The 25,230-nt window shown below is 36.9% G+C and overlaps 1 protein-coding gene across 2 annotated transcripts; it reads left to right on the top strand.

Moving 5' to 3' along the window:
- Positions 1–1,191: 1,191 nt before the first annotated feature.
- LOC135642710 (regulator of nonsense transcripts UPF2-like) lies at positions 1,192–25,144 on the top strand. Of its 2 annotated transcripts, XM_065159078.1 has the most exons (18): positions 1,192–1,440; positions 1,548–1,666; positions 1,917–1,983; positions 3,206–3,293; positions 5,152–5,354; positions 6,197–6,541; positions 6,874–6,978; positions 7,110–7,237; positions 9,951–10,127; positions 10,308–10,389; positions 11,407–11,685; positions 11,774–11,971; positions 13,324–13,425; positions 16,792–17,043; positions 17,132–17,350; positions 20,566–20,736; positions 23,161–23,346; positions 23,665–25,144. In XM_065159078.1, the coding sequence occupies exons 3-18, from the start codon at positions 1,921–1,923 to the stop codon at positions 24,643–24,645; spliced, it is 3,579 nt and encodes a 1,192-aa protein (XP_065015150.1). In that variant the 5' UTR covers positions 1,192–1,440; positions 1,548–1,666; positions 1,917–1,920; the 3' UTR covers positions 24,646–25,144. The 2 variants fall into 2 exon arrangements, with proteins under 2 accessions (XP_065015150.1, XP_065015151.1); XM_065159079.1 differs by lacking the exon at positions 1,548–1,666.
- Positions 25,145–25,230: the final 86 nt, after the last annotated feature.

The raw sequence follows: 25,230 nt of genomic DNA, 5'->3' as shown, positions 1-25,230 counted from the left end.
TCCTCCCTATTTTTAGCAACACTTGAGGTCAACCCACAAATGAGAAGGTAAAACAAATGAGGTCAACACACAAGGACTTGAGGTAGATCCTTGTTGACTGATAAAGAACAATAAATCAAACATATGGAAAACATGAAATCTTTTTCAGTTGGTGCTACTAGCCATCATAAAACAATGGAGGTTCACAGGAATCAGAATCTTTCCTCTTAATTATGCTATCTATCTTGCTAATTCCTGCAGATACCACCATCCTCATACTGCTTTATGTTGTTCAAATGATGCTTGTGAAAATGTTGATAAAAAAAAAATATATGGAAAACCAAATACAAAAACCCTAAATAATGGCAAAATAATCTCTGAATTCTATTGATATATTAGATAAAGAAAATGTAGACTCATCAAATCTTTTTTTCATGGGGAGAAAAAACAATACATCCAAATTTCGTAGAATTAATTTTCCAAGAAAGAAATTTAATTATGGAAATTTCACTTCCTAATATATAAACGTGCGTTCTATGATGGAAAATCGATATGCACCCAATTTTAATTAATTTTTAAAATATGTTAAAAAATTATATGGAAAATTCAAGGATGTCATCATTTTTTTCCTCCAATAATAAATTATTATTTTTTAAAGAATAAATCATGAAGGCAAGATTTGACTGACTCAAAGTTTCTTCTATAAAACTATTTTATTATTCTCCCAAAGTTTAATTGATCAAAGAACTGCATGTATTTAAGAAAAAATTGTTCTTTATATATCTATTATTGTAAAATTTTGAAATAGAAATCTAGCAAATACAAATTTTAATAGAGTTTATATACTTCCAAATAGTATCCATTCAGAAATTTAATTAACTACTTCTAACTATAATTGTATCTGCCAACTTAAATTACAAAAAAATAAAATCTTTACCTTCATAATGAATTTCTCAAAGACACTAATATCATTTAAAATATTAATTATAATGCCATATGTACATCTATATTATTTTATAAATACATATGTTAAAGTGAAAGTTTAGAGGGATACATATAACAATTACTAAAAACAGAGGGGTCTATACACAATTCTGCTAAAGACACTTAACAAACTGTGTGTACTGAAATGGACGGTCAAGATCGTTTCTTGAGACGAGATCGGTGTCAAGATTTAGGCTTCGTCGCCATTCAGGAGCAATATGACGGTGGAGCGACGATAACAATTGGGGATCGCGTTATAATGGCGGGGATGTGTTAAGGTTCCATGTCCGATTGCTGGCTTCTCAAGTTGCGAGAGGTTTCGCAGGCAAGAAGGCGAAAGCCGAGGCCCTAAGGAGTGGGATCGCGCTAGGGCTTAGTGGTGCTCCTCTCGTCGCTCACGCGCTTCGATTCTCTTCCTCTTCGTGCGGTCCTCTGAGTCTTCCTCTCCCTCGCCGGCGAACGCCGCAGCCGCCGGAGGTATCCGTCTTCCTCCTTCTCTTCCTTTTTCCCTTCTTTTTCGGCTCCACATCCCTCTGCGCTCCTCAGTCCCCTCTTCTCTCCGTTTCTTGATAATCTAAAAATAGGGATCGAGCTAGGGTTTCGTCGTACTCCTCTGATCGCACACGCGGCAGTTCTCTTTTCCCCGTCGTCCGGTTGGCGGAGTCTTCCTCTTCCTTTCTGGAGCACGCTGCAGCCGTTGGAGGTACCTCGTCCTCTTTGCCTTCTTTTCCGTCACCTGCCATCTTGATTCCCCGCTCCTCCTCTTCGTCCTTCTCTCTCCATTCTTTTCCGCCGCCACCGCCCTCCTCTTTCCCTTATCCTCCTCCTTTTCCGCCACCAAATTACTATTTCTTGAATAGCAATCTATGTTTGCTAATTGTTCTTTTGTTTGTTATTTTTAATTTTGTTTATTAATGAATTTTTCATCTCTCAATTGCAAATGCATTTTCTAGAGAAATGGAACACGCAGAAGATGAGTGCCGTGTGGGTGGCGAGCATCATGGTAAACAGGACGATGAGGTATAATTTTTAATATCTGATCGCTGATATCTTCTATCACTAATGCAGGGGTTAAATCAAGTCTCATGTCTACCTCCTTATATTTTGCTTCATCTGGTGTCTAAAGCTTATTTATCATTAAATCAGGCAATTGCTGTAGGTACCATTTTCTTAAGTCAGTAACCAATTTGTAAGAAGTGTGATGCATATATCTATACTTCTGGACAGAAAGTTGATAATGAGGTAGCATTAGTTTCCAAAATTTTTAATGTTCGCGTGTCAAGTATTATATCTGATAGAGTTTCTGTTGTTGATTTGCTTTTATCATAGTTTTCTTTGTTATTATCATTCCATGTTCCACTTCCGTCTTGGTCTTGGGTTTAAGCTAGATTGAAATGTTTTGGCAGTTTAGTGATTTTGGTTTGGGGCCTATCACAAGTTTAAAAAATGATTGTAAAAAGAATTTAGATAACTTATGATTGAAGGAAGATTTGAGAAAAAAACCAATGGAGGAGGCGATAGGATGCAACTCTTTGATATTATCCATGATTGACGATGAATTAGATAATATATGGATGAAGGCAGAAAAGCCATTTCAAATCATTTTGATCTGTGATTTGGGAGACCTGTCCATTATTTTTAGTACAGTCTTATAATCATGCCAGTAGGTAGTGAACTTTGTGGGTTTCATGACAGTTGATTGACCAAAGAATTGTATGCTAAAACACTTTGATCTGGGACATGTTTGGCATATCTTGTTTCAGTTCTTTCTCTCTCAATGGCAACCTCATCAAGGGTGCATTATATTTCATACCTAAGTCTATACTCTTCTAAGGGTCCTTGCTCAGTGGGAGCATTGTTTAATGTAATTTGCTGTACTAGTCTTTGTGCTGATGGCATCTGAAATGGTGAAGAAGTTCAAGAAGATAGGTCTTCCATGAATGTCACTGACATTGAATTTATTCAGAAATGTTTCTATACATATTATGGATGGGCTTGGCACAGCATAGTAAGGTACAGGTACTCTTTCGGTGCTCGACTTATCTCATAGAATACATGATAACTTGGCCTTCAAGTTCTCATATGAGATACTTAAATTTGTTATCAGTCATGATATTGCAGATATTGTTCTCTACTTTTGTTTTTCTGGACCTACATGGTTGATCCATAATCTAATACTCATTTGATAAGAGCTTTTACCCTTATATCAAACTTTCAGTATCTTGTATTTTTTTCTCTACAGGAAAGCATTGCACGCCTTGAGGAACATCGAAAATCAATTGATGCAAAAATAGCTCTCCGTCATAGTAATCTGAATCCTGAAAGACCAGGTATGCATGTAACAGAACACATACTCTTTTAAGTATTCTTTTGTTCCTCGAATATAATGGATAGAATTTTACATTATCGGGAATGTGAACTTAATTTTTAATTGCTTGATAAGCCACTTATTTCAAATATCAATATACTTATCTTTTTCTCTTCAGAAATTAGATGTCCACTTTCGAATAATGATCACAGAGGCCAATACTATAATTAGGTTTTCATGGTAAATTGGTAAGCAAGACTTGATGAAGGCTCTGTTTAGGTTCATTTACAAACAAATTAAGCTGATTATTGAATTGAAACTTGGATTAAAACCAACCGTGGTTGAATGACATCAGTTCCTAACTATAATTTAAAGGTTCGCTTTGGAACACATTGCTTGAGCCTGAGTTGATCGTACTGAACGTTTGCAGCCTTACTAATGGATAATTTTAGTTGTAGGATATAATTTTTGATCGTACTGAACGTTTGCAGTTGTGGTGGGTTAATTGCTGCCTATTCCTCCTAAATGGGTTAAATTGTTTTGAAGTTGTTTGAAGCTATAGTGATAAACATTGATTTTTGCCATTAGATCTAATGCTTCTCAGTGCAAACAGAAGTCTTCTCAAGTTATGAATGGTAATGTGGCCTACTTCTTAGGTAGGACAAGTTCGGACCCAAACTCAATCCGATTTGGTCATCGTAGAGGGAAGTGGTTGGAGCAGCACTGTCCTCCTGCTACCATTTTAATCTTTGAAGATTTCCAGAAGTTTCTAATGGCTCGTTGATATCATCTTAAATCTGTCCAATTATAGAAAAATAATATTCACTATATATGAAAACAAAAAGGGTGGTTCAATTCATGAGGTTTTCACCAATGTGGCGTTCAGGGAAGATCCATGTAAGAAGTCTTGTCAAACTTTGATTACCAAAATTGCATAAAGCAATCCTACTGTGGTGCTAAAGCTTGTTGTCTTCAGAGCACTATGATGGAAAGCTAGTTAATTGGTCTTTAGAGAAAATAACAGACAACATAAGAATAGATAAGGAAGGGGAGAGAGAGATGAGATCACAAGAAGTTAAGTAGAAGAAAAATGAGAATAGAGAAGTTAAGGAAACGGTGCAGGGGTGGCATCAAGTTGAGGTTTTTTGGGGTATCTCACTTGCTTGACCTGCTTAGTCATTAGAAGTCATTAGAGTCTTACTCAATATCCATTAGGACTATAGGACCGTTAAGGAAACAAAGATCTAAAAGTCCTCTATAGTGCTGTTATTGTAGCTGATCACTTAATAGTGCTGCTTTTCAAGCTTCAGCAGTATGAACTGTAACTATGATGCGTAACAAGTTAGACTTGACTAAGCATTTATATTTTGAACTCCAACTTTATTGCAAACTCAGACACATTAGGCTTAAAAAATATAAAATACTCAATCCTGAACTCAAAGAACACAGCAAGGTCAATCTATATGCTAGACTCTAGTGGCCCATGTAGAGTTGACTAATTCAGGCCCTATGCTTGGGCCTTCTAGTATTCCCTTTGGATATGTATGTTTTTGGTCTTTATCCGGCAGCAGGGCTTGAATCTTCTAGGTACACTGTCTTTGATACTGTTTTTTGGTCCAAATTTTTATCCTAAAAGCTGATGACTTTTTGACCTATAATTGATTAGAAAAACTAGTTCTCTGTGATGCTGTGGACCTTTTAGGCTGATATATTTGGGTTAAGTGCCAAGGTACGCCTTTGAGCTATACCACTACATGATATATCAGGTGACATACTAGTTTTGTTTGGGAAATTCAATTATATTGAAGTATCAAACATGTCATATTTAGCATTGTTTCGATAATTTCTATCACAGTAGTGCTTATGGTATTTTGTTCCAGATTCTGGTTTTCTCAGGACACTGGACTCCAGTATCAGACGTAATACTGCAGTTATTAAAAAGCTTAAACAGATAAATGATGAGCAAAGAGAAGGCTTGTTGGATGAGCTAAGAAGTGTTAACTTGAGCAAATTCGTTAGTGAAGCTGTTGCTGCTATTTGCGATGCCAAGCTTAGAGCTTCAGACATTCAGGCAGCTGTGCAGGTACATTTTGAGTAGTGTGCACGTAGTTGTATTTGTTAAGCTAATTGCCACGTATGTAACTTAGGGTCTCTTAGTGCATGTTAAAATACATTGTTGTGCATTTATTGAGTGACTTGTTTGTTTCAACTTCTATTAATGTATAAATTTGGTTTTTTATGAGACAAAAAATCATAGTCCCAGTTGTATAAGGAGTAATTTACTAGGGCAATGTTAAATGCTGATATTGGTAATGGATTTAATCTTTTACTTGTATAAATCTTATGTAGCTTAGATTCTATAATATGCTGTGTTATTCTGATTGAATGGTTGCACTGTTAGTTTCCACTATAATGGATGCATTTGTATAAATTTGTTTAAATAATTTGCAGTTGATCTTTTTTTCTTTTTTTTTTCTCTCTTCGTGAACTGTTCTTTGAGCTCTTGGTCATGTGTGTCAGTCTTTAATTTGATTATTATTGTCTTCTTATGCTTTGAGTCACTGCTTTTTATTATTTGAGATTTGTTCCTTGACCTTGAGGTAATTTCAGAAATACAAACACCGAAAAAAATTTGGAGTGAGGGTGGGGATAATGGTCATTTAGGATTTCTACTTTTCTTGTTAATTAAATTGTTATTACTCTTTATTATCTTGTCAGCTTTAAGAAATCACTGTAAATCATGTAATGCTGTGCTGTTTAGAAGTTTACATTTTTGTGCTCATTTGGTACTTAGCATCAGAATTTTATTATTGTTCAGCCTTTTGGGGCAAATGAATCAGATTTAAGCAGGTGTCTTGTGATGAAACACAATTGAAGGCCTTGCTTGGTTCCCTAATCTCATTCTGGATACCATTTATTTTGTAGGTTTGCTCTTTGCTTCATCAGAGATACAAAGACTTCTCACCTTCCCTTGTTCAGGGCCTTTTAAAAGTTTTTTTTCCTGGAAAATGTGGAGATGAATTAGATGTTGATAAAAGCCTGAGGGCAATTAAGAAGCGGAGTACTCTGAAGCTTCTTATGGAACTCTATTTTGTTGGCGTGATTGATGATTGCAGCATACTTGTAAACATTGTAAAGGATCTTACTACCTTGGATCATTTGAAGGATAGGGAGGTGACACAGACAAATTTGTCCCTTCTCACAAGTTTTGCCCGACAAGGAAGATTCTTTTTAGGCCTTCAGCAACCTGGACAAGAAATTTATGATGAGGTATGCTGTAACTTTGGATGTTTCCATTTGTTTGTCATATTCTGTTGTATGATTCTTGTCACTTTCTATGACAAAATTATGTGTGAATTTCAGACTTTCTGCTGAATAATGTGTTTGTTACCTTTGATGAGGGTTTTTTATGCTTTAATAGACTGCATGCTATTGCTATATGAAGTGTGCATCACTATGATGGGATTCCTTGATAGCTCAGTAGGGTTTCCACTTAAAGTATTACGTTGATTATACGGTCGCATCTAAAATTTGTCTATCATAATCCTCATGCAATGCTCCTTGCTTTTCAAACAAGTAACCTTCTGTCAGGTCTGCTGCAGTTCTTTAAAGGCCTTAATGTCACCGCGGATCAGAAGAAGTTTTTTAAGAAAGCATTGCACTCGTATTATGACGCTGTCACTGAATTACTTCTTTCTGAACATAATGTAAGCTTGTTTAGTGAGAAGTATTATTTTGTACATTTATTCTTTTTTTTTATGATTTATCTATTATTCTGATTTTTATGAATATATTTTCACTTCATGTTTGTATTATTTGCTGTTAAATTTTGTTGCAGTCACTTCGGCTAATGGAACTTGAGAATGCAAAGGTATTAAGTGCTAAGGGGGAGCTTAGCGATGAGAATGCTGCTTCCTATGAGAAGCTTCGGAAGTCTTTCGATCACTTGCTTCGTGGTGTCTCTTCGTAAGACTTCTTCCTGATAATATACTTGTGTTTTGAGCAATCATAAATTAGTATGAATTTTCTTTTTCTCTTGTTATATTAATAGCAGTGTGTCAGTAATATGTGCTTGTATCACTTTTTATGCTCTTTGGCCTGTGTGGAGATATTTTTGTCGCGCTAACATGCGTTGAGATTACTTAGATTCAGACAACTGGTGTTTGGATCATAACCGGTTTTAATAAGCAACACATTTTAGATCTGTAAAGCATGAAAAATATTAAGCTGATAAAGCATAAGAAACTAAACCACATTACACCATCTAGGTTTTGATTGACATTTATTTAGCTTAACTATTTTATGATGTAATAAAATCCAGAACAAACACTAACCTTCTTTTGTGGTATACCTAACTATCTAATATGTTAAGACATTTTGCTTGGTTAAGTCTTGATCTAACAAGCTTTTAAATTAGTGTGAAATAGGGGGGGTGAATTTGTGGGGTTTGGTTGGGTTGGGCTGGGTTTGGATGTGATTTTATTGTTATATAGGGCTGACTTAATATTATCTTTACCCATGCACATGGCTGAGGAAATACAAGGGTATGAACAAGTGCTGCACTCCAGAGAGGTCATAGTGTTGAAGGCCAAAGGATGGCCAGCAGCTCAAGATTTGTTGACTTTGGCTCAACACATCACTAGTTGGTTAGGTTGAATCGAAATAAGTCAGGTTGGGTTTTATGGATCAAGATGTGTGCTGCATTATTCTTCAAGCAAAGAAAATAGGTTGGTTGGATTTATCATTCTGTCAAGGAAACATATGCTTGACTCAAAGTTGATCTGAGTCAATAGCATATCAAGATCTTGACTCTGATTCCACCTCTGAAGCCATTGGTTTTATATGAACATGGTCAGGATTCCGACCCCTAATTTCAGACTGCGCAAATCATTTTAACTTTATATGAACACAATTAATTTTTTTTAAATAAATGGTCTTATTTTCAGTGGATATATCCAGAAAGTTTATCCATAATATCACTCGTTCTTGATCCTTTAGCTACAACTTATCAGAAATTTCTGTAGGGCCTAGGAGCCTCACCCATTGAGTCAAAATCTATTATTTTGAAAGGTATTGTTGCACACTGCAAATCTTTTCTGTAGATGCCAACGAAGGTTTAGGTTGATTTTTGGCTGCCTGCGTCAACTGTATCAACATTACCCTGTGCTGTTACAGCAATTCTTGGTTCTGAATCTTCTGATCATATTAAAATTTGCAATTTAAGTGAAAGATAATACTTTATTTATTGTTGGCAAAAGATTGGTAACTACAGTGGCCAAAGTACTTGAAAAGATAAAAAAGAATAAGTAAAAGAATTAGAAAAGGTAATTGGTAAGACTATTTAAGCTACCAAAAAGATTATTCTATTAACATAGGAAGGTAATCATAGTGGTTTGTGCTTGTATACTTTTTCCTTGCCGAACATACACCAAAACTAAAATATTAGTTTTACGTATTGTTTCCAAATGTTTCTTTGCAGTAACTTGTTTTAATGGATTCATAAAAATTTTTACTCTAGACTGTGAAAAGAATAAAGCTAAATTCTTGCTAAAAATAATATAGTCAAAATATTAGTTTTGTTGTTGTAAGGAAACAGTTTTCATGTTAAAGATAAATTCAAATGTTTTCTTGCAGCAAGGAAACCGTTTTCATGGAACTAAAATTCCTACTCTGAATCATAAAAGAAAAATCGAATTTAAAATTTTGCCTTAGTTATAAAATCACATTGTCAACAGCCACCGTAGTGTGGTACTGTGATGTACTGCAAGTATGAGGGTTCCTGGAGGGAATCTTATTTTGTTGGCTTTTAGTAAAAGAAGAGGTAAGATGGGAATTCTTAAATGAGCTCTGAGATGTGACAGAGGCATGTAGCTGTCTGACTGGTTTTGGAGTGACACCATTGGATTTCAATCAAAACTTCAGTCAATGTTTTGCTCAAATCAGGCAAATCTTATTTGATTGAGGGGATCTGGTTCCATTTGACTTTAAAGGAGACACTAGGTTGTTAGGCTTTTTTTTAATGATTTTGTTGCACCTTCCATGGATTCTTTGGGTCTATAACCAACTCACATAGTATGTAGAAGTGCAAGTATAATGATGATAATGATGGTGATGTCAATTGGTTAAAGATTGGTATGATTTAGCAACAGTAAGGATTGTGACAAGGTCCCCCAAATTTGCCTATCTGTCGTGCAAACCTAACCCAATGCATCAGTAGTCTTCTGGTACTCTTTATGATGTTGCAATTTGTGGTCTTAGCCCAATTCAGATTTTTGAATGCAAAGGCTCAAAATATCACCAGGGTTGTTAGGCTCATTGTGTAGGGCCCCAGTCTCCTCTATTTCGAACATGGATTATGATGACTATGTCACATGGATGCACGTTAATGTTGGATTGTCCATAAAAATCATTAGATGATTGATTCATATATACTAGTGCTTTTGGAATAATCTTTCCAAATAGGCTTCGCTGACATAAAAAGCCAGTATTGCCGAGATTACAAACATAGTTGCTGTTTACACCGAAATGTCTTTTAAATTGTATGCTTGAATGTCAGTATGTATTTTAGCTATTGTCTGTCATTTCATTGGAACCTATTCTTGATTACCTATGCTGTGCATTTCCAAATTAGCTTCTTATATTTGTTCATTCACATTCTTACCTGCTTCTTCTTGTACAGTTTAGCTGAAGCCATTGACATGCAACCTCCTGTAATGCCAGATGATGGGCATGCAACTCGAGTTACAACAGGAGTTGATGCATCGTCTTCTGTTTCTGCCAAAGAAACATCTGTTCTTGAACCTGTATGGGATGATGAAGATACACGAGCATTTTATGAATCATTACCTGATCTCAGGTTTGTTAGGCAGTAAATTTTTTGTAGTACTTCTAATAAAATTTCTGAAACTACTGCATAGAAGTTTAACTGTATTGCGTTCTGGGTACCGTATACTATTTGTTGTCTGGATACCTTGATTTTATGATTGCTTTTTTATGGTTGCTTGTAAATCTAAATTAACTCTCCATTACTGAGCAGAGCGTTTGTTCCTGCTGTTTTACTTGGAGAAGCTGAACCAAAGTTGAATGAACAACAACTGAAAGCACATGATCAACAAAATGTAAGGATGCAATGGACTCATTTTTTTTGTTATTGGATTTATCTTGTTGGAATCTTCCTGAAAGCTTCATAGAAGCATGCAGTGTTTGCAGAAATAGTGATTGTTGTTGTTGAAAGGAGAAAACAATAAAAAGTGCATATTCTGCTGCTTATTCCAACCACTGCTGGTCCCTGCCAGCTGGATAAGCACACAATGGTGCTAACCAGTGTATGTTTATGCTTTGGAACATGATGATGGATGTGACATAGATGAGTTTTCTACTAAAGTAGATCCAAGTGCAATGGACAAATATAAATGAGGTGCATTAAACCTAACTTAAAGAGGGAAAATTAGACACTGCATGCACCGTACTATATGCAGTCTAATGGTGGACAAGGAGATGAGGTACAAATTTGCACATATAAAACCAAGCGATTTCTCAAGTCCTACTCTGAACATTTCAAGCTAGCTGAAATATATGATGGCTAGACTGTTGCATATAAGCTAATTCTTCTATATCTACCACCTTAGCTTCAAATTACACATTTGTAGGGATGAAAGAGGAATATGTCAATAGGGTTTTCCATTAATTTTTGTCATATTTTCCTTCTGGAGACTACTTTAAGTGGGATATTGTTTAACGCAATTTCCTCCAGGTTTTTTTTAATATGAAAATCGTCACTTTTTTTGTATTGGTTAATTCTCTTGGAGTCATCCACGGGAATTATGTGTTGCACGTAGTAAACTGAATGACATACTATTCACCTTCACACCTTGACAGCAATGAATGCTTTTTGGTGTGTTTGACAGTTTGAATTATAAAATTTGAAGGTCAAATTGTGTTCTTTGTTCTCTTATGATTCTTTCATTGCATTGCTTCCATCAGTTTCTTGTTCTCAAACTCTGCAGGCATATTATTTCTTAGGCACCAAGATACTCCTTAGACATCCTTTTGTTATACACCTCTTAGCTCATTAAATCATTGTGGTCCTTGTTGTTCTTTTGTGAGTTTAATTTTGAACTATTCTGATATTTAAGGAAACTACATTGGAGCCAGACAATGACGTGCAAGATACTGCTGAGACCTGTGCTGATTCAGAATTTTCACCAGAGTGTAGAACAGATGAAAAGGGAAAGGATAAAGATGACAAAGATAAAGAAAGAATCAGAGATTCTGAAAAGGAAAAATCTAAAGAGGACACTGAACGGAAAGATGGGGAGAAGGATAAGATCAAAGGCCTTGATGGAACAAGCTTGGACAGTCTACTACAGAGGCTTCCAGGCTGTGTAAGCCGTGATCTTATTGATCAGTTGACGGTAATTACCATGTGTTTTCTTGTGTGTAATGTTTTATTCTGTGTGAAACTTGAACTAATCAATATGTTATCTAATGACCTTTCCTCAGGTAGAATTTTGCTACTTAAATTCAAAGGCAAATAGAAAGAAACTAGTCCGTGCCTTGTTCAATGTCCCAAGGACCTCCTTAGAGTTATTGCCATACTATTCTCGTATGGTGGCAACATTGTCAACTTGTATGAAAGATGTCCCAACAATGCTTTTATCGATGTTGGAAGAGGAATTCAACTTTTTGATAAATAAGAAGGTACATTTAATATTCCTCTTACTGTTGACTCTTGATTCTTGTTATTGAGATAACTTCAGTTTGTGGTTTGATGCAGTCACAAAACAAGGTTACTTAAGCACTTATAATATTAAGTGTCATATCCAAAAGAAGCAGGATTAGGTGCTTTGGTAGTTGGATCAATTGGTTTGTAATATGATAAGATATATTTGAATGTAGTTATTGTTATGCTTGATGCATTAGCTCCTCATAGCAGTGCAGATAGTTTTAGAATGTGTTGGTGATAATACCACAATTTGTTATTACCAAGTCCGTACTTAGGTTATGGTAAAACACGAGGACTTGAAGTCCATCTTAAGTTGCACATTACACAATCATCTTTTTTTTTATTGGAATATGAAGTTTGCCAATGTTATCTACTTGAACTTTGATAGGCTCATCAATATGGTTGCAGCATTATTTGTAAGCTAAGTTCTGTAGCATTGTGGTGTACTTCACTAATGCTAATGCATTTTATGAATTTGTGTATAACTTCACACGGTTTATGACATGTTGATTGCTTAAAAATAAATAGATTGCCTAAGAATAGAATCCCACTTAGGCAGCATCTGCCATAATTGTTCCTAAGATTCTCGAACTCACCTTTTTATCCCACTGCCTCGATGCTGCTGTGCTACTGCTGCTGCTCTACACAGTCCTGGCTGCACTGTTGTGTGTGAGAGAAGAGGGAGAGTTGAAATGGGGGAGAAAGGAAGCAAGCCTCATAACTCACATGATATATTCTATTGCGGATCACATGATGTGGAATTCAATAGTACTCTTGAGTGAAGATTCTGTAGTGAATATTTAATGATCTTATCTGTATCTCAATTGTCAACTGATGAGCAGACAAGAAAAGAGGAGAATAAAGAGAAAAGTAGAAGTGGATACACAAATGTTTAACAAATTAGATACTTTTAATAGTTTTTCTGATAAATTTAAAATACAGTTATTTTATGTTAGTTATGAAGCAGATGTGTCTTTATAATTTAAAATTGTTATAAAAACTAGAATATTTAAGATGCTAGTTCATAGTTAATCTAAACTTGACTATTGTTTGTATATTCATGTCCTCCATATCCATGTTTTAAATTGGACCCTTTGACTATATCCTATATCTTAATTGGAGAAACAACCTTCTCAGACACAAAAAATTTACGCTGTACTTGGCATCCATAATCAGTTCAAAGCAACAGAACTGGATCTATCCGCTTGATTACTTTGCACTGTGGCATTAGAGCTCATAGATCGACAAGATTCTTAGTGATGTGGAGAACTATACAAGTGTTTTTTTGTTTCTGTTGTTGCCCTCATTCACGATTTCCTTCTTTCAGGATCAAACAAACATTGAAACAAAGATAAAGAACATTAGGTTTATTGGAGAGCTATGCAAGTTCAAAATTGCTTCTGCAGGTCTTGTTTTTAGTTGCTTGAAGGTATGCTGTGAAATCATCATCTGCAGTCTTAGTTACTATGAAGAACGAGATTGTATGTGTCATTTGTTTAAATTTTGGTTGCTAAAGATTTCTTAAGTTGTTCAACTATCTGCATCTTGCTTTAATATCAAGAGCAGTTAATTTAGATGTTCCTGTTTAGGTACACATTTTCCGGTAACATGGCTATTTTGTTGTAATCCTTCTCAACCCGTTTTAACATCCTGCTTTATTGTAGCCTTATGTGTGAGTTACTTCAGAGCTTTCAGAAAATTTTTTGTTGTGTTTTGGCTTTGATTGTCATTTTATTGTATACATGAAAGCAGACTCAGTTCATTGACTGCAGTATGAAAGGAGAAACCACAGAAGCATATTACCTGAACTTGCACCTGCTTCTTGCACACTTTTCTCGTGTTATTTTTTCCAAGAATGCCACTCATGCATTTGACCAGCACCAACTCATATGCCAGCTTGCAAATTCAAAAACAGCGATATACTTATTAATGTTCTGTTAGAATCAAAGACACAAAACAGGTTTAAAATCTTGCACATTCTATTTCCTCAGAGTATATACATTTTGCAAATATGGCTTTTTACAAGGAATATTTTTTCCTATAAGTAGACTAGGTAGTGGAAGGCAAATGATCAATTTGAGATGGAAGAATAGATGTTAACGAGTCTTTCTTATATATAATTAGCAATTAAGACATTTGAGGCTATTTTTATGGGACTTATATGCCATTAGATTATCATTGTAAGGATTTTAACATACATCAATTGTCTAATCTTGGAAGGCAGACTTTGATTCTTTACTCGAAACAATGTGATCGACTTACGTCCAGTTTAAGCCCTGATCTTCATGGTGTATGACTTGCTATGCTTGGTCTAAGGTTATGCACACATTTTAAGTACTTAGTTCATTTTTCATTATCTTTAATGGTCAGTTTTGGTCACATGGTGTTTCTTTTTTGTTTTGGTGATAAAGCTGGAGTCATTTAGGGTTTTGATCATGGTTCATCTTACCGGTCCGTACCGATGTACCAACCAGCTATTGGTATGGTATGTGCCGAGCTGCACTGAGTCATATTGAGCATACCGACACATGATATATGGGAGCGTACCGATGTATTGTCCGTATTAGTCCCCTGTCAGATTGGTATGTACCACCCATATCGAGCGGTATGTTGCAGTACGGTGAATCTTGGTTTTGATAAAGCTTGCTTCAGAGTTAGCTGGTGTTCTCTGTTCAACCGTCTTTTATCTAATCTCTTTTGTCCATAAAGGGCTTAAGAGCTAGAGAACATAAAGGTGAAAACATAAATATGCTATTGGTTGGTTCTTTTTCAATATTGACCATGCAAAAGATATCTCTTTTAGGGTCCATATGTCGATGCCCAGGTTTCCTATTTGAAGCTATTTGGTCACAAATTCCAATAGCAAGTGGGACTCAAGCCGGGGTAAGAAGGAATAACACATAGGTGCATGCTTTTTCTTTTTAGCTGTTGTGACCTTTTGTTTTACATTGGGAGTGTGGGTGTTTGTATCACAAAGAAGGGTCATTAGCTGAAATCAGAACATCTATTTGATGCATTGGATTTATGTGTGTTTCATTTGGATGATGACCTAACATTTCACTTTCTTCTCTTCATTAGTTCTGTGGCACGTAGAACACATGGGGATAGAGAGACCAACATAAAAATAAAAAAAATCAGGATATTAAAAAATTTAATGAACCAATATGCCCAACTATTTAAAGCATATTCTTATTTTTTGAAGGATACTAAGTTTCATGTGAAAAAAAAGTTTATTTAGTTCTGGTTCTAATAGATAAAAAAGCAAAAATAATGATCAAGACTTTATACTATAAAGTTTATAGGACAAAAAGTTGTAAATATATTTATTCACTTGAGAGATCAATAATTAAAAAATAAATATATAAGCAAGTTGCAAACTCATTGAGAACCGAAACCTAATGACCATAATTTATATGAGGTACCCAAAATATTTTGCAATTTACGAAAATTTAATAATTTATACAAAAAGGTGGGTTACATATAGAAGTTCCAGTTACAGCATCATGGCAAAGAAACTCTTTTATAGGAGGAACCACTAGATAAATCAAATTATTTATTTATCTTGACTCTCCTCCGAAAGGTTACATACATTGACCACTTCTAGACCCTGCATCAGTGGGGATCTTGTGCAAAGTGCCTGAAACTATTTTGCTTGGTACTGATGTGGTACCAAGATATTGCTTACAGAAAAAAGTTATCTATGTTTTCCCCAAAGTTTAATGTAAAAAAGTATCTTACAGAAAACATTTGGTCTCAAGATGCAGAGTGACATCCAATGGATGCTCGTTGGTTACTACTAGAACAGATACCATTTGCACAATTATCTAACAAATTAATTAAAGGAGTTTTATACAATTACAAGGGGTTGCGGACTTATACAAAATGCAAAAAAGGTATGCCTATCAGGGTGTGCTGTTTTGTCTCTTTTGACACCAAAGTGACATTTGATATATTGAGTTATTTTTGGTGAGTCATATGAGGTTTTATTTTTGTGGGGGATGCTTAATCCAATTGTACATTTCTTTTTATCTTTGTTTAGGGATTTTCGGACTTGTTTGTAATTTGGTTTTTCAAATTAAGGTTTGGTCAGGTTGGAGTTTGATTATGATGTTTTAGGTTATTGTAATATATATTTTCAATTGAGTTTGTTTTATTTGAATTTTGTGTTGAGTTTAATTTGGTTCAAATTAGAGTTGGTATGGGTCAAATTTGGGTTTGATTGGGAGTCATTTTAGGCCAATTATGGAGTCAGTTTTAAGATGTTGTATCTGACACGGGAAGGAATTCCAGTGATCCATATTTGCTAGTTTGGTGGTTGATTGTCTGCTTTGAAGCTTGTTATTGGTTGTTTTTGAGTATCCCATTTGAGGAGGAAAATAAATGAAACCTCTCTTCTCTACGATTCCCAATCTGCTGACCAGCTATGTTGAGATTCCTATGTGGTGTCTAACTTGTGACATCTCTGATCAGGAGTATGCAGAAGATTTCAACTGGTTCAAGAAAACATGCTGGATATGTACATAGTATCTCAAACAATCTTTCTAGAAGATGCAGGGGACTGAAAAATAAGATTTTATTTTTCCTTGCACAATCTTTTGTTGGTAGTTGTCTTTAGTTAATTTTGTATCTTGAATCATGAAGTTTTGATGATTTGAGTTGCCATTGTTTCTATTTCTCTCTGTGCATTATTCATAGTACTCCAACTATTGTAACTTCAGCTTATCAGTAAATGGCATTTGTTCAAAAGCTTTGCATGACTTCCTCACAAACTAAGGTGCATTCTATTGTTATTCAGGCCTGTCTTGATGATTTCACCCATCATAATATTGATGTTGCTTGCAACCTTCTTGAGACATGTGGTCGGTTTTTGTACCGATCACCTGAAACTACCATACGCATGTCAAACATGTTAGAGATTTTGGTGCGATTGAAAAATGTCAAAAATCTGGATCCACGCCATAGTACTCTGGTAGAAAATGCCTATTACTTGTGCAAACCACCTGAACGTTCTGCACGAGTTACTAAAGTCCGTCCTCCGTTACATCAGGTTTGGCAATTTTGTACTATTTGAATTCTCTGCTTATTTCTTCATTTACTATGAACTAGCTATTTTGACATATATTTCTCTCTTACAGTATATCAGGAAACTAATTTTCTCAGATCTTGATAAGTCCACTGTTGAGCATGTTCTTCGGCAACTGCGGAAGCTACCTTGGTCTGAATGTGACTCGTATATCTTAAAGTGCTTTTTGAAGGTGCACAAGGGAAAATACAGCCAAGTGCATCTTATTGCTTTACTCACCGCAGGGCTTGCTCGTTACCATGATGAATTTGCGGTTGCACTTGTTGATGAGGTGAGTTTCTTAAGGACCTGAAATCATATAGCTGAAGAATCTATGGAAAAATATATATATAATTCTTTCTTAGATCCACTGTATTGCCTATACTCTTTTTAAAGCAGCTTTTCCTGCTCAATTCTGAATGTCAACTGGATTATATTTGCATTACATGAAGCTGTTTAGATACTTGATTGTTTGGCTTTCATTTAGTTGCCATCTACTCTTTCAGTAACCTCATGCTTTCTCCGAGTTATCGAAAAGCTTAAACCTGTTCAATTCAAGGCATTTGCTATTGAAGCAATATAAATATTCACATCCATTAGAAGCAATATAAATAAGCAACATAACTAAAGAAAACTATCTTATAGTATTGATAGAAAAGGAAATGATAACATGTATGTCTTTATGCGTAGAGGCCAAAGTACCATTTAATCTAGTTAAAAATATAAATATTTTGCCTAGGTAAACTTCCTAATGGATTAAGAGAGAGACCATGGGTTTTGCTGATAATTTGTTTTTCTACAAGTAATTTAGAATGTTGCAATGTGAATAAATGAGTGAATGTGCCTTGTTTGATTGTTTTTGAGTGAGAAATAGAAACTCAGATAGGTATAGTGATTTCTATGCTTGATATAGAATGAAAATAGACTCTTGGGGGAATGGCTCTCTGAAAGGAAGATATGGGAATAGGGATCCATATGATTTTGAGATATGTGGGAGAGGTAATTGTTTGTCTTTTTTTTTGTCACATTAGTATATGTTATTTGGTACTGAAATAAGCGAGGTCGGGTTAAAACTTTGGTTCAAAATTAAGTTGGCAAACGAGTAAGCTAGTTCAATTGAACCAACTAACGTAGTTACCCTAACACCAACCCCATCCCCCTCGGTGTGCACCTGACCCAATGAAAGAAAACATAGGTGAAAGCGAAACTACGATCGAAATAAAGTTTCGATTTGAAAGTTTGATCGAAAAATACGTATCAGAAATGCGTTTAACTTAGAATGTGAGTTAGGGTAGTGAGCAACTAAATCAGTTAGTAATAGCAAGGAAAAGCATAAAGAGAAATGCAAACCAGATTTATAGTGGCTCGATCGTCCTGACCTACGTTCACTCTCGATTCCTCTTCCCTCGAGGCCATCGACTTTCACTATCGATCTTCTTTTCAATGGGCGAGGGTCAACTACCCTTGTTACAACTTTCTTCTTTTCACAGGCTTAGGAGAGAATCTTTACACATCTATTTTACAAGAAGACCTCACACCTTTAGAATGACTTCTAAACCAAAGGAAGAAGAGACTCAACACTTTTCAAGAAAGTTTACACTTAAAATCACAAGTGTTCGTGCTCTTTTCTTGCTTCATCAAGCAAGCATGGGTGGGGTATTTATAGACCCCAAGTGGCTTAAAAAATGAAGCTAAAAATTCAAATCTTCAGGTTTTCAAGGTACTGGCGGTACTACCGCCTGCGTCGGGCAGTACTACCGCCTGACAGAGCTAGGAACCTGGGCTCTTATGGTACCATCGCCTGCCTGGGCGGTACTATCGCTTGATAGCCTGGGAATCCGAGCTTTAGTAGTACCATCGCTCAGCCCAACCCCAAGTTATTGAATTGGCCTTCCAACAGTCTCAATTCAGCTTTGGTTGAGGTTTAATAAACTCCTAATCAAGTTAGCATGGTTACGCCCCAAAACCAACTTAATTAGATTCTAAATGACTTTGATCAAGACTCAACAACTCTAATTATAATCATAAAGCCTTCAACACGTTGTCTGGCATGTTATTTGTTTATCTGGCACTTCGTCCGAACCTCTGACGCATCGTCCTTTCCTTTGGCATATTGCTCGACCCATTGGCATGTTGACCTCTCGCAACATTTGATCTTCTTGGTGTAATACTTGATCTTTCTGGCCCAATACCTGAACTCATGGCACGAAGTCCATCCTTCGGCACGTCGACCAATCCTCCGGCCCGACATCCAATCTTTGACGTAATGCTCTTCGGCCCAACATCTGATTCTCCTGCTTCAACGATTTGCCTTTCGATGGTTCAAGTCCATGATCGAAGTTTCTCCTGCGTCAATTATCTCAAATGCTTATTAGTCCATAAACTCATCAATTGATTTCATCATCAAAATTCAGGATTCAACAATTGTTTTATCCATTGCCCCTCCTTCCCCCATCTTCCTCCACAACCATCGGTTACTCCTCTTCTCAATTCCCACTTTAGAACTTTTTAGCGCTATATTGATCCACTCTTTAGAATTGTTTAGTATTGGTTAGAATTGTTTAGTATCATATTGATCCACTCTTTAGAACTGTTTAGCACTGGTTGGAAACTTGTTTAGCATAGGTCTCCATCATTTTTATTTTTGTGATCATATTTACTAATTGTAATATATTTTTTGAAATTTAATATTCAAGAGCGCCTCGCTTCGCTTGGGCCATCATTTAGCACTTCGGGTGTTTTGGGACCTTGGCGCCTAGCCCAACAATGTTTTTTAAAAATTAATATTTAAGAGTGTATTGCTTTGCTCGAGCGAGTGCATAGCGCCGTTTTAGGACCTTGGTGCCTAGCTCAACAACGCTTTTAAAGACACTGATCTAGGTAAATTTAAGATGGTTTAACATTACTGACATGGTCTGACAATTTTTCTTGGATTTTATCAATATTTATAGTAATGCATGTCTTTGTGCACATGAATATATTACATATATATTTACATATACATACAGTCACATGTACATGTATGCATAAACATATACATACAAATACACACATACATATGCACATTCATGCTATATATATATATATATATATATACACACACGTGTATATATCTATACACACTGTGCTTTTATTGTTTATATTAGCTAGTTAAAAAGGTTTATGTTACTTGTTTCTGTAAAAGACTTGCATTTTGGAATTGTTATCAATTGATTATAAATCAATTAATTTCGTGCTCTAAAGACAGTTCCATGAACATGACGATATCTTTTCTCTCTGGTTCTTTAGCACTTAGGTATCACCTAATGTGGGTGGGATCTTATTCTGCTTTCTGATTTATATAATTTTTTATGTATGTATGTGTGTGTGTGTGTGTGTGTGTGTATATATATAGTAGCAGATATATGGAAGTCAACAATCTAATTTTTTATTCTTGATGTGATGCATTTTAATTAGCTTTGATGAATACTTTAGAAGTTGCTAACCATACTGTTTCAACTATTTTAGGTACTAGAGGAAATTAGATTGGGTTTGGAGTTGAATGATTATGAGATGCAGCAACGGCGGCTTGCACATATGAGGTTGCTAGGAGAGCTATACAATTATGAGCATATTGATTCTTCAGTAGTCTTTGAAACACTTTACTTGATTATTGTTTTTGGGCATGGAACACCAGAAGTAAGTATCATTATCAAAATTACTGTTTGGTTATTATGCTTTTTTACTATCTTTGCATTAAGATATCTAGTGATGTTTGTAGAAATTTTTTGGTAGAAAGATTGAGAAAGCATTTCTTGATAGATAAAAATATGAACATGGTCAACTGCTTGAATCATGAAATACATTTTGTTACTTTAAACAAAAATTGAATGCAACTAAGTTATAGAATAATTAACTCAGTTTTGATCAGTGATTGCAAAAGGCGCTCGGGCGCTCGCCTAGGCGCTCGGGCGAGGCGAGGCGAGGCCCGAGCGCCTCGCTAATGTCCCAGGCGGCGCGCTTCAAACAGGCGCCGCCTGGGCGCTCGCCCGAGCCCAGGCGCTGGGCGCTTCGGGCGAGCGCCTGGGTAAACCGAACCAAAATTTTAGGTCTGGTTCGGTCCTGGTTCGGTTGTTAGTTGGTTCAATCGAACCAACTAAACCGATATAACCCCAACCCTAACCCTAACCCTAACCCAACACTAACCTGCTGCCGCTCCCGATCCCGATCGCGATCTCGTCGCTCGCTGCCGCTGTCGCTGCTCGCGCCTCCCGCGAGCCTTCCCGCTGCTCGCGCCTCCCGCGAGCCCTCTCGCTGCTCGCGTCTCCTGCGAGCCCTCCCGCGAGGCTTCCCGCTGCTCGCGCCTCCCTCGAGCCCTCCCGCTGCTCACGCCTCCCGCGAGCCCTCTCGCCTCCTGCGAGCCCTCCTGCGAGCCTTCCCGCTGCTCGCGCCTCCCTCGAGGCCTCCCGCTGCTCGCGCCTTCCGCTCCCTTTCCCTTTCCCGCTACCGTTGCCGTCGCCACCGCTGCTGCCGCCGCTCGCCGCTGCTTCCTCGTTTCTCCATCAGCAGGTTTAAACTGTTAATGTGATTATATTTATTAATTATATTATATATTTTTATATTTTTATTTAAAATTTTAAATAATTATATTTATTAATTATATTTTATATTTTTATATTTTAGCGCCTCGCTTCGCTCGAGCGAGCGCCTGGGCGAGCGCCTAGCGCCTCGGGCGTTTTTGGACCTTGGCACCTTTTGACGCCTTGCGCTTTTTAAATCACTGGTTTTGATTGGGCCATGCTTGGGTTGGAAGAACTCGGAGACACTTTTATGTGGCTACTTGCAGCTACTAGTATACCAGCCCATTGGTGATTAAGAATTGGACAGGTTGGTTCAGGTTGTCTTTGTTTAGGGAGATTGATAAAAGAGGGAGGGCCTTGGCAAGGCTCCTTACTGTGGTTGTGATTGGGTCTATGTGAATTATATATAGAAAGAGTGAGGGGTGGTGTCCATCCAATTATACTTGCCATCATTCCTGCCACCAGCCATGGTAACTTGGAGACTTGAACAGCAATGTAGGTGGATGTTGAGATCCATCACGTGAAAGAAGGAATGGTCCTATTGGTGATTTAACTTTTTAAAGTCGTTTTTATGTGTAATGTTAAGGTTCTCCAACCTCTCAATATAGACCTACCAAAGTTTACATGTAGATATTTTGGCAGGACCTGTTTTGAAATTTTGTAGATTTTGATTATATCCCGGATTGGATCAAGGTGGTCCATCCTAGTTGTAGCAATATTAGTCATCGTGTAGTTGTTGGTAGGCTAACACCTTTTTATGCATCGTCTCACTTTTGATGCTACCTTTCTTTTGTTGATCATTGGAACTGAAGGTTGAAATAGACAATTTAATTGTGTTTGGAATTTAGACTCAAATTGTGCTGACTTCAATCTAGTTTACCTGACTTAACTAGCATAAGGCAATTCTGTCCACTATGATTGAGATTATCATTGTGACAACTGCCAGGTTTTCTAAGCCTATCCTGACCAAATGGCATAACAAGTAGGATGTAGAAGTCATTGTTCTGTCATTCATTTTGATGCATGTGACTGACTTGTATTTATTAAGCATAGCATGAATGCATGTCTCTAATATTTATGTTCAAAGAATGACTTTTATATAACATCTATTCTATTTGTGTGTGCAAATATATATATATATATATATATATATATATATATATATATATATATATATATATATATATATATATATATATAGTACATTTTTCTTGATACAAACATATGGTATAATCTTGGTTATGAATTTGTGGTAGGTCCAGTAAGTTATATCTGTATTGTGAGTTACAAAATTCAAGACATTCAACTGTACTGTCAAATAATTCAAAGAAAAAAAACCAAGTTTGAAGATTGTTGTACTCTAATCACCGAGAAATACAGTGCATAAGTTGCACGAATCTGTTGCAGAAAGGCTTAAGATAACTTTTCCTACTTGTGGATGCATATGATACCTGGTTTTGCATCATCTTAGCATGTTAAACCTGCAGGATTCATTTTCGAAAAAAAATGGGGAGTTAGAGTCTTACTTCTTTTTTGTTGTCAGCAAGATGTCCTGGATCCACCAGAAGATTGTTTCCGGATCAGGTTGGTGATAACACTTCTTCAGACGTGTGGTCATTATTTTGATAGAGGTTCTTCGAAGAGAAAGCTTGACAGGTTCTTAGTATATTTCCAACAATATGTTCTCAGCAAAGGTCCAATACCACTTGATGTTGAGTTTGACATTCAGGTTAGTCAAGATGTCATTACTTAACAACTAGTCATTTATTTTGGGATAAGTGTTATGGATTTCTACCCTTTCAGAAGCCTTCATTGTATATCCTGTCAGGTTAATATTGAAGATATGCATAAGAAATTCAGACACTTTAAACTATGGGAAATTTGTCCATGAAAAAATGATGCACTACTGTTTCTCCTTCAGAAAATCTGGATAGTCACTAGCTCCACCACTAGCTCCTGATTAGTTCTTGCAGAGAGAGTGTTTATCTCGATTCCTCAGACGGCATAATTTAACAAACAATTCTCATTAACTTCGACATGCTTGCAGGATACTTTTGCAGATTTACGACCAAATATGACTAGGTACTCTTCAATTGAGGAAGTTAATGCAGCACTTCTTGAACTTGAGGAAAATGAGCGCACAGCCTCAACTGAGAAGACCAGCAATGATAAGCACTCAGATGGTGAATCTCAAAAAGGTCAATCTCATACAATGGCATCTACCATCACAGCCAATGGAAAAAGCACCACAAATGGAATTGAGGAGAATGGTAGGGTTCATGAAGAGGCTGGAGACAGTGAGAGTTACTCAGATAGTGGTAGTGTTTATCAGGAGGGGCATGAAGATGAGGAAGAGCCTTTGTATGAAGACAAATCAGATGATGGGTCAGACGGTGATGAGGATGATGATGATGACGAGGGTCCAGTTGGTTCTGATGAGGAAGACAGTGTTCTGGTCAGGCAGAAGATGGTGAAGGTTGATCCCAAGGAGGAAGAGGACTTTGAGCGGGAGATGAAGGCTCTGATGCAGGAGAGCTTGGAGTCACGCAAGCTAGAATTACGGTCTAGGCCTACCTTGAACATGATGATACCAATGAATGTTTTTGAAGGTTCCAAGGATCCAAGGTTTGTTGAAGGGGAGAGTGGCGAAGAAACAGTTGACGAGGAGGGTGGCAGTGGAGGACAGAACAGGGTGCGAGTAAAGGTGCTGATGAAGAGAGGGAACAAGCAGCAAACAAAGCAAATGTACATCCCTCGGGATTGCTCCCTTGTGCATAGCACAAAGCAGCAGGAGGCTGCCGAGGTTGAGGAGAAGCTGGAAATCAAGAAGAGGATCCTGGAGTACAATGAGAGGGAAGAGGAGGAACTAAGTGGTGCATCATCACAAGCTGGGAACTGGATGCCTGCTGGAAACAGTGGCAGCAATAGGCCTGCAGGCCGTGGAAATTGGGATGGCACGAGAACGGGTGGGCGACCACGGCAGAATTCTTCGAGCGGGTACTATCATAGTTATGGTAGGAGGAGATGAGTGGATGGTGTTGGTCTGGTTGATTTTACACAAGTGACCTTGGATGGTGAGTGAAGATGGGTAGGAGAAGATGAGTGGATGGTGGCAGTGTGATTGATCTTACACCAGGGTTCTTGGATGGTGAGCGAGTGAAGCTCGGCGCAGTCTTTGGTGTTCAATGAGGGTCTCCCAAATGCAAGCAAGGAAGCATGGGTCTGCATCTGACTCGATGCATGTAGATGTATTGGTGTGCTCGTGTATAAAGAAGGTGCTAGGATGATGCTGTCATGGAGTTTAATGGTTCTGCAGGTATATGGATATGTTTAAAAAAATTGATTCGAGTATGTGCTTGTGCTGTCATTTCCTTTTTCTTCTTTGTAGCGACTCTTGAAAGCTATTCTGTTTTTACCTCGCTTGCGTGCGGAAGTAAAAGCCAGAGTTATATTAATAGTTTTTGTTATTGTTGGAGGGGGATGTGTTATATGGAAGATAAAATAAAAGTTGAGATAAGTTGTTCAAAGGTTTGGATGCGTAGGATATGACTAACAACGACATTTGTGAATCATACATATATCAGGTTGCTGTAGTTAGAACAGTCATTATTTG

Source organism: Musa acuminata, chromosome BXJ3-7 (assembly GCF_036884655.1).
Source record: "Musa acuminata AAA Group cultivar baxijiao chromosome BXJ3-7, Cavendish_Baxijiao_AAA, whole genome shotgun sequence".
Lineage (NCBI taxonomy): Eukaryota > Viridiplantae > Streptophyta > Magnoliopsida > Zingiberales > Musaceae > Musa > Musa acuminata.
This window is presented reverse-complemented; position numbering and strand designations above follow the sequence as displayed.